A 16,684-nucleotide genomic window follows, 5' to 3' on the forward strand; every position below is an offset into this window, starting at 1 on the left:
AAGTTGAATTTCTCTCCGAAATAAAAATCACTGCGAACCATAAGCGTTTGATATCATCCATGGTGTACAATGAAAAAAACTTTACTTCCTGAATTTTTTTTCACTAGACTCATTTGAAATAATAAATAAATGTTGCCGTCCTGTTAAGATAAAACACGAACAAAACCAGGTAATTGCAGTGCAAATTCTATTCAAATGTATATCAATATTCCTGCAACCAGTAATATATTCAAATGTCATCAAAGACAAAATTACCATTTCAAATTGTTTACTTGAAAGGCGGCTTCAGGTGAATGGGTCAATTTTCAAATTCCACAAAGCTTTTACATTGATATAGGAAGATGTGGTAGGAGTGCCAATGACGTAACTCTCTATCCAGGTCACACTTTATAAAAGTTAATCATTATATACCAAGGTACGTCCTACCGAACAGCAAGCTATAAAGGGCCACATAAATTACAATTCAAACGGGAAAAGCAACGGTCTTATCTATATAAAAACAGAAACAAGAAACACTTATGAACTACATAAACAGATAACAGCCACTGTACATCAGGTTCCTGACTTCGGAAAGGTGCAAACATTTGCAGTCGGATTAAACGTTTTGCTGGTACCAAAATGGTACATTGTTTATTGTCTATGTTTACTTGTTAATAAAGTATTTAACAAGTTGGTATATGGTGAGTACAACTCCAGTTATGGAACAGACAAAAGAAATTTAAATCATGCTAATAGCTCTTTGTTTGAGTTCACCCAAATGATATGTCATAACAGCTTTGTTAAATCAACATTTGTACATACAGATACCTTTGAGTAGAATTTTAACTGTTTCAACCAGTTGACATTCTATCGGTTGCAGACCGAAGCTGGACATATAATTACTCCGATCCTATTGGTATGTCTGTCAAGACCTGAGCTTTTGTTATGTTAGTTACCACCTGTCCCACGACCAGGCTTTCTCCTGGAGCTCTGTGTTTCCATTGGCACTGAATATTGTTGCAAAACACCAATATAGCCTATGGTTTAAATGAATAAATCAATAGACAAAAAAATGAACCGGATTTAAGCGCTATTTTCTGTTTTCCTAAGCTGATAAATATTCTGTGACCGTCTCTTTAACATAAGAGAAAACTATGAAATAAATGTTTGAAATGTTTAAACGATTCCCGTGCAAGGTGCGAATAATGTATGAGTAGATTGTACAGGCGATTAATTTTCATCGTTTGTTTTAAAACATTATTAATGAAAACAAATATTCAAAATATTTTATTGATATTTTATTAACATCACATAAATATATGTAAAACATTAACAGTTAAATTAAATTATATCATGAGCAAAGCGGGATACACATGAAATATAATCTCTTTTAATGTATTTCCTGAATCATTTTAAACCAACAATATACTTGCTTTAAATTTTGTTGATAAAAGGGATACCATAATTAATGTGTATCATTACCTAAATTTGAAAGAACAAGATGAATATTGAACATCTTTGTCATTAGAAACGAATTTCCCTAAAAATAAGTAAAGTTATTCCTTGTCACCTGTTGAAAGCACCAGGAGTAAAATTTTCAAGATATATGAGAATATTAGCCACGCCTTTATGACAAATGTTGTCCTTGAGGTCATGAATAACATTTACTTATCTGATCTAAAGCAAAAATAGATCAGAAACAAGGCTGGCTATGCGGTATCGGTTTTGTTCATTGTTTAAGGTTGTATAATGAATAATATGGCTCTTAACCTCTGTTGTGTCAATTTTTTTCTGGTGGAGAGTTGTATCTTTGGTAGTCATACCACATTTCCCCCCGTATTTCATTATCTACTTGGAAAAAAGTAAAATAACAAAAAAACACCGAATTCGGAGGAAAATTATAAACGGAAATTCCCTTAGCAAATTGCAAAATCAAAATTGAGAACAAATGTCATATTCCTGACTTGGTAAGGCATTTATTTACGCAGACAATGGTGGAATAATCATGGATTTCGATTATGGCTATATTATTAATGCGGAATCGTTAAATCCAACATACACCTACTTCAAAACAATTGTCTTGCAACTGCTGTGTTATATCGTATTCCCAACATGTACGAATAAATAAGATTAATTTTCATATTTTTCTCATTTTATCTACCTAAACTGCTGTTTTATGATTTTATAACTCATAAAAATTGATATTCTGACGTTCCTGATGAGGATAAATTTCACTAAGTACATACATTCAATATTTACTTCTGAAAAACCGTGATAGGACAGTATATATTTGATGGTATGGCCAATTTCGCTTTAAATCATACCTAGTCCTTTGAAAATGCATTACGTAATATGCCTTTACTAATGTAACTAGATACACAGGTGTAAAGTTCTATGTTTGTTATGATTTATATCAATAAAATAAACATTTATTATTTAAAGATACGAATTCTCGTAGGATTTCGGCAAGTCAAATTTAATATTGAAATTCAATTTCTATTTGGAAATAATGTTTGATAAAATTTTAGTAATACATTAAGGAATCTGATGATTCAAATCATCATCAAGTAGTCTCTGGTGTCATGTAAATAATGTGCAATGTTAATACAAGTTCAACTTTAGTATTGTAACATATAATAAATATCGCTTATCAGATATGTAGCTTAACTTTTATTTCATATATAAATATAAATATCTAAAAATTAAAAGTTCTAAGACTCTCAATAGGAGTTAGAAAAGTATTAAAAATGAGAAAAATTGTTCAACTGTCACAATGGATGATTGCGAAATACAAGTATATTTGACAATGGTCTATGATAACATCATCATCTTTTAATTCAACCGATACAATTTTTTTTCTAATAGACTTCAGCTGAGTCTAACTACTTTCCATACTACACCATAATCGAATCTACAAGATCCTTAAAACAACATATAACATCTGGGAAGCACTAGGTAACCTAAATTAGAAAAAGATCTACCAGACCTATTCATTACTATGCATGAAATTTCTAGAAATGTTGACTAGAAATCATTTATAAATTGCATCAAAACAAAATAAGTTCTTCCACATTAAAATGTATATTTAATTTGAGATCCGTACTGATTTGACCTTAAATCATTCACTAATTATAAGCCTGGTGTTTTGATGACTTTTTCAACCATTTTAGAGAGACTGCTGATTGTTTAAGCGATGTCCGCTATGCTCTTACGAGCAAGTAGTGCTTAAGGGCATACTTTACAGTTGATCGCATGCTGAATTTTGACGAAATTTTGCATACAGGCTATTTTTAACCTAGTCAATAAACATTTGGTCAGGTCATTAAAGATTGCTTATTTTGGCGTTAATATTGATTCACTTATAGGGTCTTTGCATCGGAACTAAACATATTTATTCAAAAACCAGTTGATAGCATGACACGGGTAATGTTCTTCTCATATATGTTATGATGGTATGACAGTTCTTGTCCATTCGTTTTTGATGCGTTTTGTTTTTTGATTTTGCCATGTGATTATGGACTTTCCAAATTGATTTTCCTCTGAGTTCAGTATTTTTGTGATTTTACTTTTAATGATACTAAACCCCTAACGGGAAGGATTGTGCCTGATATTCATATAATAAAATTAAGAAATAATTCTTTCATGCCATACTCTATGCTCCTTTTAACATGGGTAGGCATTATATTTATTAATATCTTAATACCGAGCGTTAGCGATGTATTAAATGTTTACAAATATAATTACTACCCATGTTAAAATGAGCATAGAGCATTGCATGATAGAATTATTTCGATTCTAATAGGAAGATTTTAAACTTTTGTATTTCGAAGCGGACCTATTGTAGACGCTCGAAAGGTCGCCATTTTGATTTGACGAACAAAAAAATTCTAGAAAAATCAACAGTTTATCAATAAAAAAAGAACATACACATTCAAACTTACTTTTAGATTTTTTTAAAATTTAATTTCCTAGCGAGTAACACCAACAAAAATGTCCATTTTAATCTCTGGCGTTGTTCAAAATTCATCTGACGTTGCAATTTCAATTGTGACGTCAATCACGTGCAGCCCATGTTCTATTCAAATTAGAACATGGCTTTGTACCCAAAGCTATAGAAGAACGTCATATTAGAATCATAATCTTTTAATCAGTTTAGTTGAAGTCTGGACCTGGCATGTCAATTAATTGCTTGTAGTCTGTTGTTATTTATGTATTATTGTCATTTTGTTTATTTTCTTTGGTTACATCTTCTGACATCAGACTCGGACTTCTCTTGAATTGGATTTTAAATGTGTGTATTGTTATGCATTTACCTTTCTACATTGGCTATAGGTATAGGAGGAGGGTTGAGATCTCATAAACATGTTTAATCCCGCTGCATTTTTGCGCCTGTCCCTAGTCAGGAGCCTCTGGCCTTTGTTTGTCTTGTATTTTTTCAGTTTTAGTTTCTTGTGTACAATTTGGAAATTAGTATGGCGTTCATTATCACTGAACTAGTATATACTTGTTTAGGGGACAGCTGAAGAACGCCTCCGGGTGCAGGAATTTATCGCTGCAATGAAGACCTGTTGGTGACCTTTTGTTGTTGTTTGTTTCTATGGTCGGGTTGTTGTCTCTTTGACACATTCCCCATTTTCATTCTCAATTTTATATGTTATATAAAGATAACTTTGATGTGTTACTTTCACATTTTGTAGAGATAAATGGGATCGCAATTTTAGACTTTTACTGAAAATGTCTGTGTTGGAACATTTATATTCTGTAGAAAGACACCTAACAGTTGTTTTTTTTGTTTTTTTTTTAAAGATTTACGCAAACAGAATTTTGCAAAATCACCTGCAAATATAATTGTGATATGAATTTTTGAAACAATTTTAAGGAAATCATTAGCGTTTATCACATTTCCATGATTTTAGTTAAAGAACGGCGTTGTTGCTGTACACTTATCTGTTTAAAAAAAAATTCCATTGTAGACTTTTTCATAAAAATAGAGTGGTCTAAGAAGTCGTTTTCAAAAAGAATCAGTCTGATTGGTAAGCATCAATCGTGAAACAGTCAGAATTAGATGAAATTTTACCAACTACTTTTTTGACTAAAAGACGACTGATGCAGCATGAGAAGACCGATGAAATATTTTTAAATGTCATCTTTGTTGACTTTTAGCGTTCTAAAAATTCAACTTTGACGAAATCTGCTTGCACAAGTAATTGCATGTGTGCGTTAAACTAGTCAATATGACTGATACAAATATGGTTATGCATTAAAATTTAATTCCTTGGTGCTGTTTAATATAATGTAATTATGGGGGAAAGCTCAATACATTTTACTTTAATGAATATATGTGTTTACTAAGTTTATATTTTTATTTACATTTTCAAACTTAGAAGTTTCTTCATTTAATTTATTTTTCCTATCTTTTTCAAAACTATACCAATGAGAAGAAATTTATATAAATAAATCAAAACACAGAAACATTCTTGTACATTTCTTAAACTTTCAAAAAACGTAGATTATTTTAAGTATTTAAAAAAAAAGACTGCATAGAAATGCTTTTAATAGCAACACAAAATGATTCTGTTTTCTGAAACACAAAATGCATAGGAGATAATATATAAGCCCGATCCATCCTTCAAACTTTTCCATTTGCATGGCTTTGAATATACACATAGCGGTTGTATAGTGTATACTGCCACTTTTTGTTAAAAAAAACCTATGATGAACCTCAATAAAAGTATTAATTAAATGTAGATGAATGCCTTATGTAAGGTGTAAAAAAGTATTTTATCTTGATAATTAGATAAAAAAAAATAATGAAAAAGCAACAAGTAATAGTATGTCGAAAATATATTTCTTTTGTTACGTGTCAGATTGAAATATAACAATGAGTGTTCCTATCTTTCTAAAAGATTCGATTATATATTTATATTTCTAATTTGTCTTCCATGATTTCCAATACGCACAAAATAATGTATGGAGCACAAGAAATTTTGATTTAAACGTTCCTGATGAAGATAAATCTAGAAATGCACATCGGACACATGTTATGATAGTGTGTTGATTTCATGTTATTTCCCACCACTATCCAAAATATTGCCCTTGAAACCATATTAATCACTACTTATATATAAGCAAAACTAATTCTCACCAGCAGTTCCAGTATAACCACCAATAGTCAGTTTATATTTAGAATCAGCATCGCCTATACTAAATGTACTGTATACAGCATATCGAGTATTTCCATCAAAATCTTTAAGGTCAATTCGTAATTGGTATCGTCTTTGTGATGTCAAAGCGTGAATATTTCCATTTCCTAAAATATGTCAATAATTGTACATTTAACATAACTCACATATACTGTTGATGTCCGATATACTACTGAATAGGTCTGATATAGTTACTTAAACACTTCTATCAAGTTACCTTCATACGAACGATATTATCGAATCTACATTTGTAACACGATTGGTGTCGAAAGCGGATAAGAAACTGTTGACATGTCAAGACTCGCTCTTTTTTTATTTTTAGTCATTATGCTCATTCTTGAGTTTTCTGTGAAATTTTAGTGATTGTAGTTTAAGCTTTTAGTCGTTTTAATATTTTTAAAGGGATAGAGTATACACATGATAAACTGACGTTAACATGCGCTACTCCCGTTATGCCTTCGTTACAACGAATGAGAATTCAGACTCGATAAGAAAATGGCGTAATAGATAAATAAAAAAATCAGATTAATTTACCTGAAAAGAGAGAGAGGCGGATAATACAAAATGGATATCCAAATCATAAATCAAAAATAAATTGATAACGTCATGACCAAAAAATAGAAAAAGTCCAAAAAATAAACAACAGCGTGAAAATGATAAAACTTTAGATTTAAGACCTTGAAAATTATTTCTGCAGCAGTTTTAATGACCCACAGAAAAGAAAATATATACGAGGAGATAAATCAACTTTCATAAGTCCAATAAAATAGAAAACAATTTGGTCATTAGAAAAGCGACAAACGGACAACATTTATAAAATAATACAAAGACAATTTAAGATTGATCTGCATGATCACAACCACAACCTTGGGGGAGAACATGTGTTCCAAATGGGTAATGAGTTTCAGCATTACCAGGAGAAACCTTCTTATTAATCATTCCAATAAAAATACGGCTATAATTTGCATGATATTTTGAATTTCTAACTGGTGTTATCACTGACATAGATATGCATGACAGTCAAACAACATCAGACATTGATTGAGATTTTTTTTTTATTAAACATGCTTAAATTACATGTAAGTACATTTTCATGGATCTGTATTGAAAATATTGCTAAAATATTCATGATGTATGTTGAAAAATCAATTTCTTTTCTTAAGCAAAAATATAGCTTTATTCAAAAATGTAAATAAACAGGAACAAAAAAAATAATATAAAGGACTTGCCCAACCAGAATTCATTTTCAGGATTACCAAATCCCCTCTCGTAGTCAATCCATCCACGGTAAAAATCAGTGACTCCGTCCCGCCTCCTTTGGAAAACCTTAGAAATTTTAATAATATTAATAAATTTCTCTAATACAAAATGCATGTATAATCAAGAAAGAAAACGTGTACATACAATTATAATAATAATTCAGTTAAAAATGATAAATCATCAACATATAAAATCAAAATATAAAATAATACCGGAATTTCATTACCATTCTCACTTCATTTTATTTTAGCTCATGTGATTACCTTTGTTATTATTATTTACCTTGATTTGTATCTTATTATGGAAGTTATGGAATGTATACAAAGGTTAACTATTGTTGTATCTAATTTATAACATTGAAGTTTCTTTATAACGTTTTAGCTGTTTTCAAAAATTTATTACATTGTAATTTTGTAACAGAGAGATTTTTACTTTGTGGTATTAGTTAACATCTCTCTATTGAAAGGCTTATGATTTCTTCTGTTTCTACATGTACTTTTTACCGTACCATATTATTGCTGGCCATTTATTATTTTCTTTTGGTGGGGGGACTTTTTTCTGACTTTACATTGTCGCGTTTACTGAACAATATAAACAATTAATTACAAGTAAAAAGTCAATCTACTCACGGTCCAGCCCCCACCATCAGTAGCCATATCACAATATACATTTGTTATCTGAAACTGGTTTAGGCGGATCGAATAAATTCCACTTGGCAATTCTGTATGCAATCTACTACAGTCAATGACTGGTTGGGTAGGGGCTAGAAGTTAGATAGCAATAATTAATGTTTTAAGGATTATAATTTCTTTAGGTTTTAAGACTTAACCATTCATTTCTAATTTTGTATACACATTTACATGTCACAGTCTTTTATACAGAATAACATTTATCCGTTGCTAATTGTATTTAACATTTTCATAACAAACTCGGTAGCCTTTATTTAACATCATTTGGAAATTAATAAGATATGATGAAATTGGAAGATCAATAGCTATGTAAATGATTACGGCCGCTTGACGCGGATTTCTTGTGTTTTCTTTAGTTTTCCGTTTTTATTGGTCGAATAAGTTTTGTTCATCCTTCTGGTAGAATCCGCCTTCGTTTGTATCGTTCATTTATCTTTGGATTAGCGGCAATATTGAATAATAAAACCAATGAAAACGATCACCATGAAAAGTGAATTTACTTTTCAAAATACAAAAATGTATAATAGATGTGTTTAAAATGCCACTGGATCATAATTTCTACTCCTGAACACATATCTGAGGATTTATCTCAGTAGATTTACAGTAATTTGCTTTCCAGTCTGGACTCCAAAATATTTGGCATTATATATATTTGATGAGACACTTAATCTAAATTGTATCTGGTTAATAATCTTCTCGTTATCATTAAATAACTTATTATCACTTTTAACCAGATCAATTTTCAAAAATAAGAGTAAAAGAAATAAATGTATTTTGTAAGTGAAGATCGTATATCAACTTACACATGTCTTTAACACAATGCCCAGTTCCATTTTTCATCGTCTTACAAATCTCTCCAACTAGACAAGACACTCCTGTAGAGCATGGATCGTATATTCGGACCTAGGTTATATGATGAAAAGTTCTATCAAACGGATTGAAGTGATACATACTAAAACGCGACTAAAAAGCGGAATATTGCCTTAAATATTATGGTACTTCAATGTTATTTGGTTGACTTAAATTGCAACTGAACTTATCATGTATTAACACCTTATACAAGTTACCGTTATATTGACCTATAACGTATTGATGTTATCAAAACAAAACATTAAGGCAACAGTGATATACTGATGTTCAAAAGTCATATATCGATTGAGAGAAAACAAATCAGGGTTGCAAACTAAAGTCTTCATTTACCTAAAAATATCGCTCTTACAGAATATTTGGCCCGTTTAAATCTGTTTGGTTTGTTCACGCATCGTTGTCAATATAATGCAATTTGACGCGACTATCCTACAAGTGGGAGGTTTAGCTAGCTATGACCCCAGGTTCAAACCCCCATTTTCTACATAGGAAAATGTCTGTACCAAGCCGGGAATAAATTAGTTGTTATCTAATCGCCTGATGTGTTTGAAATTTGGTTTTTGCCATTTGATTAGGAACTTTCCGTTTTGAATTTCCTCGGAGTGATTTTAATTTTTTAAAAAGACAGTATGATTTAAGTTACCGATATGCAATATGATGACTTAACACATGTATGACAGTTGTATATAGTTCTGTTACGTTGACAAAAATGTCTAAGCAATCTAAACAGACATAATTGATTTAAGGTTTTTGCAGCATTCCTTATCGGCTTTATCAAAACTGTCAGTTTTAAATGGTTCAAACTTTGAATTTTGCTGAAAGCGTTTGCTATTTACTGAAAATTTTAATTCAAGTTATTGTCTATTTGCACCTTATTTTCGTGTGTAAGATGAGTTGAAAAATACCTTTATTGCAAACAAATATATGTAGCCATACCTTTTTGTACTGTTCTATGTTCACATAAACATAGTTATTCCCCTCCACTACATCTGTTTCACGGTTCCCCTCATTTATTTCACAATGACGTTTTATTCTGTTGTAGTTAAAGGAAAGGCATCTAGGTCTACGTATACATTCATCAAAACAGGTATTCGGACCAATTTGTTCAAAAGTGATGAAGGTATATCCATGATGTCTAGACTCAGTTTTATCTGGATCGACACGTAAAGTCCTCACTGTACATTGCTGACAAAACAAAAGATCAAAATTCAAGAATATGCCACAGACTACAACATAGTTCACCATCGGCATCAAGTTTTTCATTACTTCGTGATATCAAATAAAAAAGTTGGACTTCTTGTCGATTCGGATATTCTTGTTATGTGAAGAGTTAGCTGCTGAAAGTTAACTTTAAATATTCAATTTTCTTGTCACTGATTAGGTATAAAAAAAATTACAAAAGGAATCTGTTTTGAATTGATAAATTAGTTTTAATGCTCCAGTAGCGTTTAATTATTTTTCATCTGTAAAACATAAATCAAAGAAATCCAATGTGGGAATTTACAGTTACATCATACCATTCATTCAAGATCAACCAACATTTTTTTGATAGAATAGAAGATAGGGGTATTCAAGTTAAAAATTCATTCTTCACAATTTTTATCAAACAAAAATGTTAATTAACATTGTTTTAACATGTAAAGTCAAAACAGAAATTCATTGTTATTTTACCATTCAATTCGTGTGTTTTTCGACAAACGACATATCAATGTCTCTAGACACAAAACAGTAGCACGACAACATCAAATAAGTAGAGCTTGTAAACAAAATGATTAAAAACATAATGTCGTTGGGCTTCCAACATGTCTTATATGACTTGTTTTGGTTAAAATGACTTTTTCACACAAATTGACCTGGCGGAAGGTAATATTTGATACTCCAAAATAGCAAACAATAAGCCCAGTCAAAACATTTGAAATTAGATGATTATAATTCCAATCGCAATTACTGGTAAAGTTTACTTCCAACATGTTGTTTGTAAACTTGAAAAGTGTCTCAACTTGCTAAATGAATCCAATACTTTTGCATTTCTTTATTTCTGTAAAATAAGTTTATTTTCAATGTAATCCACAAATGCATAGTTTTTATTTCACTACCATTTACGATAATTTTCAGGTTCACTAACGAGATTTTGAAAGCATGCATTTCAACCAAATTTTCAGGGTCTGTTTGTGAAATATTTTTTAAAATTTGTTGTTTAGTACATTTTGAAGCCCATCGATGATATGGCAAAATATCAATCTTTAATCTCGAGCCTTGTTATCAAATCGAGAATTATTCTTTCTTATTCAAATTACTTATAACGAAGAATAAAGATTCAGTTAGTTATGGGCTCTAATAAGACGCTAAGTGGAGTTCGTATTACTCCAATCCTATATTAGCCACATACCCCATTCTTGTTTATATTTAGATAGAAAATGTTGTGTATACAGTAAGAAGACAGACTTCAAACGGATAAAACTGCAAAACGGTAATGAATTTGAACACAAGTTAACCACTGAAATAAGCATAATCATTATATAATTATCTTAATCGGCTATAGTACATCAAAAGATAAAACTGATCAACTAAAAGTTACACTTTCAAAATTCAGCTATTGTCATGGTATTCTTAAAATGAAACCATCAATTTTTGCTAAGTAATAAAAAACAAACAGTGATAGGCCAAACACTGGAATATAATGTAGAGTTAAAGTTGTTTTTCATATTTAATATCTAAACCATCCTCTCTCTTTCTAGAAGATATGTAATAAAACACACATTCAAACAACTGGATGAATAACTGCAGTAAGTTACTGCTGTCAGTACTTTGTGTTTTATCTACCTGATGAGTCACACATTTTCCAGCTGGTTTTTATTGTTTGCTCATAAGTGACACTGTTATGCCACTGTCTATGTAAGAGAATAGTTAGGATTTACTTATTGTCGAAGATGTACTGTACTCCATCTTTAGCATAAAACAGTGATGTAAAAACAAATAATATAATATAATTCTGCCAATTTTGAAACACTTGGTTTGATTATTGAAAACAAAGGTTGCTTTCTAGCTGAGGTGTCTATCGGCTTCTACTCGTTGTGTAAATATATCTTTGACGTTTACGTCACATCTTCTTTTATTCATATTATAATTTTAGTGGCTTTCATGTGTATGGGTAAACAATTTATTTAAATTGTCATTTAATACAATTTCCCTGTATAATTGTAGGATGAACAGTGATGTTATTTGTTTCTGTTATCATGTGCAGCAGAATTCCCACTAAACTGCCACAAAGACAATACAAAAAGTGTTTTGCTGAAATCTTTATTTTCTCATTTAGATATATATTTTATTTTTTTTCTGTCACTCATTACCACTAGGAGAATAGTATGATCTCATTTCTACTTGAGAACTGAGAGAATCTAGAAAGCATGCATCCAACATTTATTGGTCTGTTCATTGATTATTGAACAGATGGAAGACTTCAAACCAGAATTATTTTAAAACAGAAGGAAGACTTAAAACCAGAATATATGACATCTATGATCATTTCAACTGTCCAATCTATGTGACAACTTAATTACGACATGATTTCACTTTCTTATATCTTGATATATCAAGTACACATCTGCTCTGTGAATTTAATAAATTTGTTATATTCCCTTTGTTAACAAATAAGACACAAATTTCAGTGAGAAGCAATTTATTATCTCTAATAATCATAATATTCTGTATGATTCGTCAAATCACCTGTGTAAGTTACTTTGAGTTCTGAATTAATTTTTTTTTGATAAACAATTTGCCGGGAGATTTGATTCTGTGATTGTTTTCATGATGTTTTATTTACGGTAGATAGCTCCAAAGTTATTTAGTAATTAGAAAATGTTATGTCATCAAATATTTAAAAGTAGGAACGATTTATTTATTTTGTAGTTATAGAAATAACAAACAAAAAAACACCTCTGACGTAAATGTTTCATTTAATGCTCAGTTGATTTTACAAAAAAAATCGCTGTTTATTTTTCATCTGTATTCATTAAGATCTTTAATGAGTTTTTGTTGTAGGTTTCTAAATAGTGATCACTAAAGGACTTATTTTGTTCATAAAAGCGAGAGGTTTAGCTAGCTACAAAAATGTATAAACCCAAGTTTAATCCACCATTTTCTACATAACGAAATGCCTGTATCACTATTGTTTTCCTATCGTCAGATGGGTTTGCGATTTTATTTTTTTCATTTTTAAAGGACTATCCGTTTTGAATTTTCCTTGCACTTCGGAGTTTTTATGGAGTTTTTTTCAGCAACGTATTAACCAGTAAAAAAATTAAAAAAATCTTATAAACTTCTTAATACTGGAATTCAAGAATGAAAAGAATCGATGATGAACAATAAAAAACAAGTATCAAATGATGTATAGTCTTTAGAGGATATCGTTATTTTGAGTATAATCTGTAGTTCTTATAAGATATGATAGGACATTTTCAAATCTTATCAATTAAAAAAAATCCAGTCGATGCAGTTATAAATTATTTAAGGACTAGGATATAATCAGTTTTGTGATTCTATTTTCCAATTTTTATCATCTATATGCATTATGGTATAAGAAGTTAGAAAGATTAGCATTCTCTAATGACAATTTTAAAACTGTTAATATCTTGAATATATTGGTTCGTTATTTGCGTTATATTCAAAATAGAAAAACGTGACGCTAAACAAACACAAAGTTAATTAACCTAACTGAATACCTCTGAATTGCCTTAGTCACTTCTTATCATAATCTTTTAAATTCTGTTAATTAGAAACAGCAGGATATTTGAATTTGAATTCTAGTCTTGAATATATTACGTTTAATCGTGACTCTCAATTGTATATTTTAAGTTTATGACCGTAGTATTCTAATTTTATATTAAAGTTAAAAGTGACTGAAACAATTCATGTATCTCGAATTTTTCGTTTATTATTAAATAATACGTCTTTGCATTGAAAATAAACACATTAATTTCATAATCACTGTTGTTGGCAAGATAAAGATTATGTACAACATGTAACTTTCATGATAACATGATACTTAATCCACAACAGGAGGGATTGTGATTGATTTTCTTATACCATTTCAATCAGTTTGAATAAGGTCTTGACATGACAAGTACGTTACTGCAAGCAAACGTAATCCTTTTATTTTCAAATTCTAACAGCGGACTAGGACTTATTTTAAACTTGGTTTACTCTGCGTAATGATATGTATATGTTTATTCCACATTGAGTAGAGGTATAGCGGATGATTGAATTTCCTCAAAACATGTTTAAACGCGCCAGCTGTTTTGCGCCAGTCCAAATTCTGGATAATCAAGCCTTTGTTTGTTTTCTATTTTTTTTATTATTTCTTTTAGTTGTTGTTTTTCGGCATAATCACAGTTCAATTCTTTATTCTATCTATATGAATTTAGAAGATGAGGTAAGAGCGCCAATGAGACAACTCTCGATCCAAGTAATAATTTGTAATATCAGACCATTATATATCAAAGTACGGTCTCCACCACGGAGCCTAGGCTCACAGCGAGCAGCACGCTATAAAGCGTCCCATTTATTACTATTGAAAAACTATTCAAACAGGAAAATCAACGGTCTAATATATATATAAAAACGAGAAACAAGAAACACTTATGAACCACATCAATATACGACAACCACAGAACGTCAGGTTTCTTACTTATGACAGGTGAATGTAAACTCAGCATAAACACCAGGATTGAAATTTTGTATTTGCGCCAGACGCGCGTTTCGTCTACAAAAGACTCCTCAATGACGCTCGAATCAAACTAAGTTAAAACGGCCGAATAAAGTACGAAGTTGACTAACAAATGTAGCAGGTTTGACCGTTTTAATAGACATCAACCTTTACCCAACATGAAACAATAATGCAATTTCACAAAATAGAAAGACACACTATAGAATATCAATTATTATCTCAATCAGAAGATATTTACAAAGAAATAAGTGAACAAACACCGAAAGAATAAATTTGATCTATGACAAAATGTAAATACAAAATTAATTAAACATGGGTATAAGATGTATGAATACTCTTTTTAACGAGGCGCTACATTGTATTTTTAGATTCATATTCAATAAGTTATTATAGTCTCACCACATTCAACAAACATCTCAGACAAGACATTACAGCAATATGCGTATTTTAAGAATTATTTCGGATGCAAAATGATAAATTAAATTAATGTATTTCATCAAAGTCAAGTAATCTTATGTTAGAATGTGATAATTAAAATTCATTTAAAAAATGAATGACACTTTGATGTATTTCTGAATTGCAAGCTAACACACGGATAGAGAACTGGAAGCTAGTGCGAAACTAATTATGCATTGGTACATACGCACGTACTTCGTAATATGATTTTTATAGATATAAGTATTGTGCCTAGTCACATATTTAGATTAATGGTCCTGCATTGTTTAAAAACGTTACATTCAATTAACCGTATATATTTAAACTGATATGCTAATAACATTCAAATTATCGATGATAAGTGTCTTTCGTTTTGAACAACGTTCCGAGTATGAAGTGTGTCCTGCATAAAATATTTACAATATTGATACCGTTGCTTTTTGGGGGTGAGTATACATACCAAAATACAAATGTTGTATTATTATCAAGTTTGGATGATAGATTTTGTTACTATCTTACATATAACGTATGTCAAGAAAAAAAACCAGAGTCGTTTTGATAAAATTAAAGCGAAAAGTATTTGGATTCCAAATAGTATAAGTATTGTATTTGATTAATTTTTTCATCTTTCTTTTGTTTTAATTGTCATGTAACAAACTAAATAACTACGTTTATTTAATGAATACCCTTATATGTCATCATGATAACACAAAGGTTACTGGTTCGATCACCGCTCCGGGGAGAAATTTTCGGGAACTGAATTTTCGGCTCTCCCTTGACACCATTTGCGAGTATGGTCTTGGGGAAACGATGATAGTCCGTCGGATGAGGACAATAAATTGCTGACCCGTGTTAAGAGAGAGCCATATCTCTTTCATTTAAAAGACATCCTTATAGATTTCGAAAAAGAGCAGGCTTACGCCACAACGCAGCACTCGTACCCGCAAAGTGAAAAGGGATTAATATAAGTAGCAATTTCCTACTCTACTATAAATAAATATTTTTAAACTAAACTAAGAACAAAGAAAGTTTAATAATTGTTTATTAGCAAAAAGTTACAAATTTTTTCAACATTTGTTATTGCGTGATTATCTTTAATACAATACAATTATTTTTATGAACGGTTCTCTCGTCTTCTATACACTTCTTGCCATCTCGTCTTGTTTCCAGTTGTATTTCTTATCTAAGTTTCTTATTTCTGCCCGTGTCATTTCAGTCCTGGTTTTTAAGCCTTCTTGTGGGCTTTTAGTGTTCCATTTATATACCGGCTTTTTGTTAAATTAACCCATAAAAGGGTGTGTCGTTCTTGGGGATTGTTTGTATTGTCTTGTATTTTGGTGTTTTGTAACAATCGTTAAAAGGGTTGCCAGACATATCTAGAGTTTCTGTTTATCACGCTTTTTGAAGTTGTTGTGTGTCTCAGTTTATTCTTCATTTCTGGGCGATTTAGCATATACAATGTATTTATTCATTTCCTTACATTTTCAGTGACTAATTGCAGAACAGTAGACGACGATTGCTACGAC

General features: G+C 30.6%; 1 protein-coding gene across 1 annotated transcript; it reads right to left on the reverse strand.

The window, feature by feature from the left end:
• Positions 1-927: 927 nt before the first annotated feature.
• LOC134712449 (ficolin-1-like) lies at positions 928-8,098 on the reverse strand. Its single transcript, XM_063574031.1, has 4 exons — positions 8,072-8,098; positions 7,412-7,508; positions 6,125-6,289; positions 928-1,016 (listed from the first exon to the last, which is right to left on the reverse strand). Exons 1-4 carry the CDS (start codon positions 8,096-8,098, stop codon positions 928-930), a joined length of 378 nt encoding a protein of 125 aa, XP_063430101.1.
• Between the last annotated feature and the right edge of the window lie 8,586 nt (positions 8,099-16,684).

This window comes from Mytilus trossulus, chromosome 1, assembly GCF_036588685.1.
Source record: "Mytilus trossulus isolate FHL-02 chromosome 1, PNRI_Mtr1.1.1.hap1, whole genome shotgun sequence".
In the NCBI taxonomy this organism is placed as follows: domain Eukaryota; kingdom Metazoa; phylum Mollusca; class Bivalvia; order Mytilida; family Mytilidae; genus Mytilus; species Mytilus trossulus.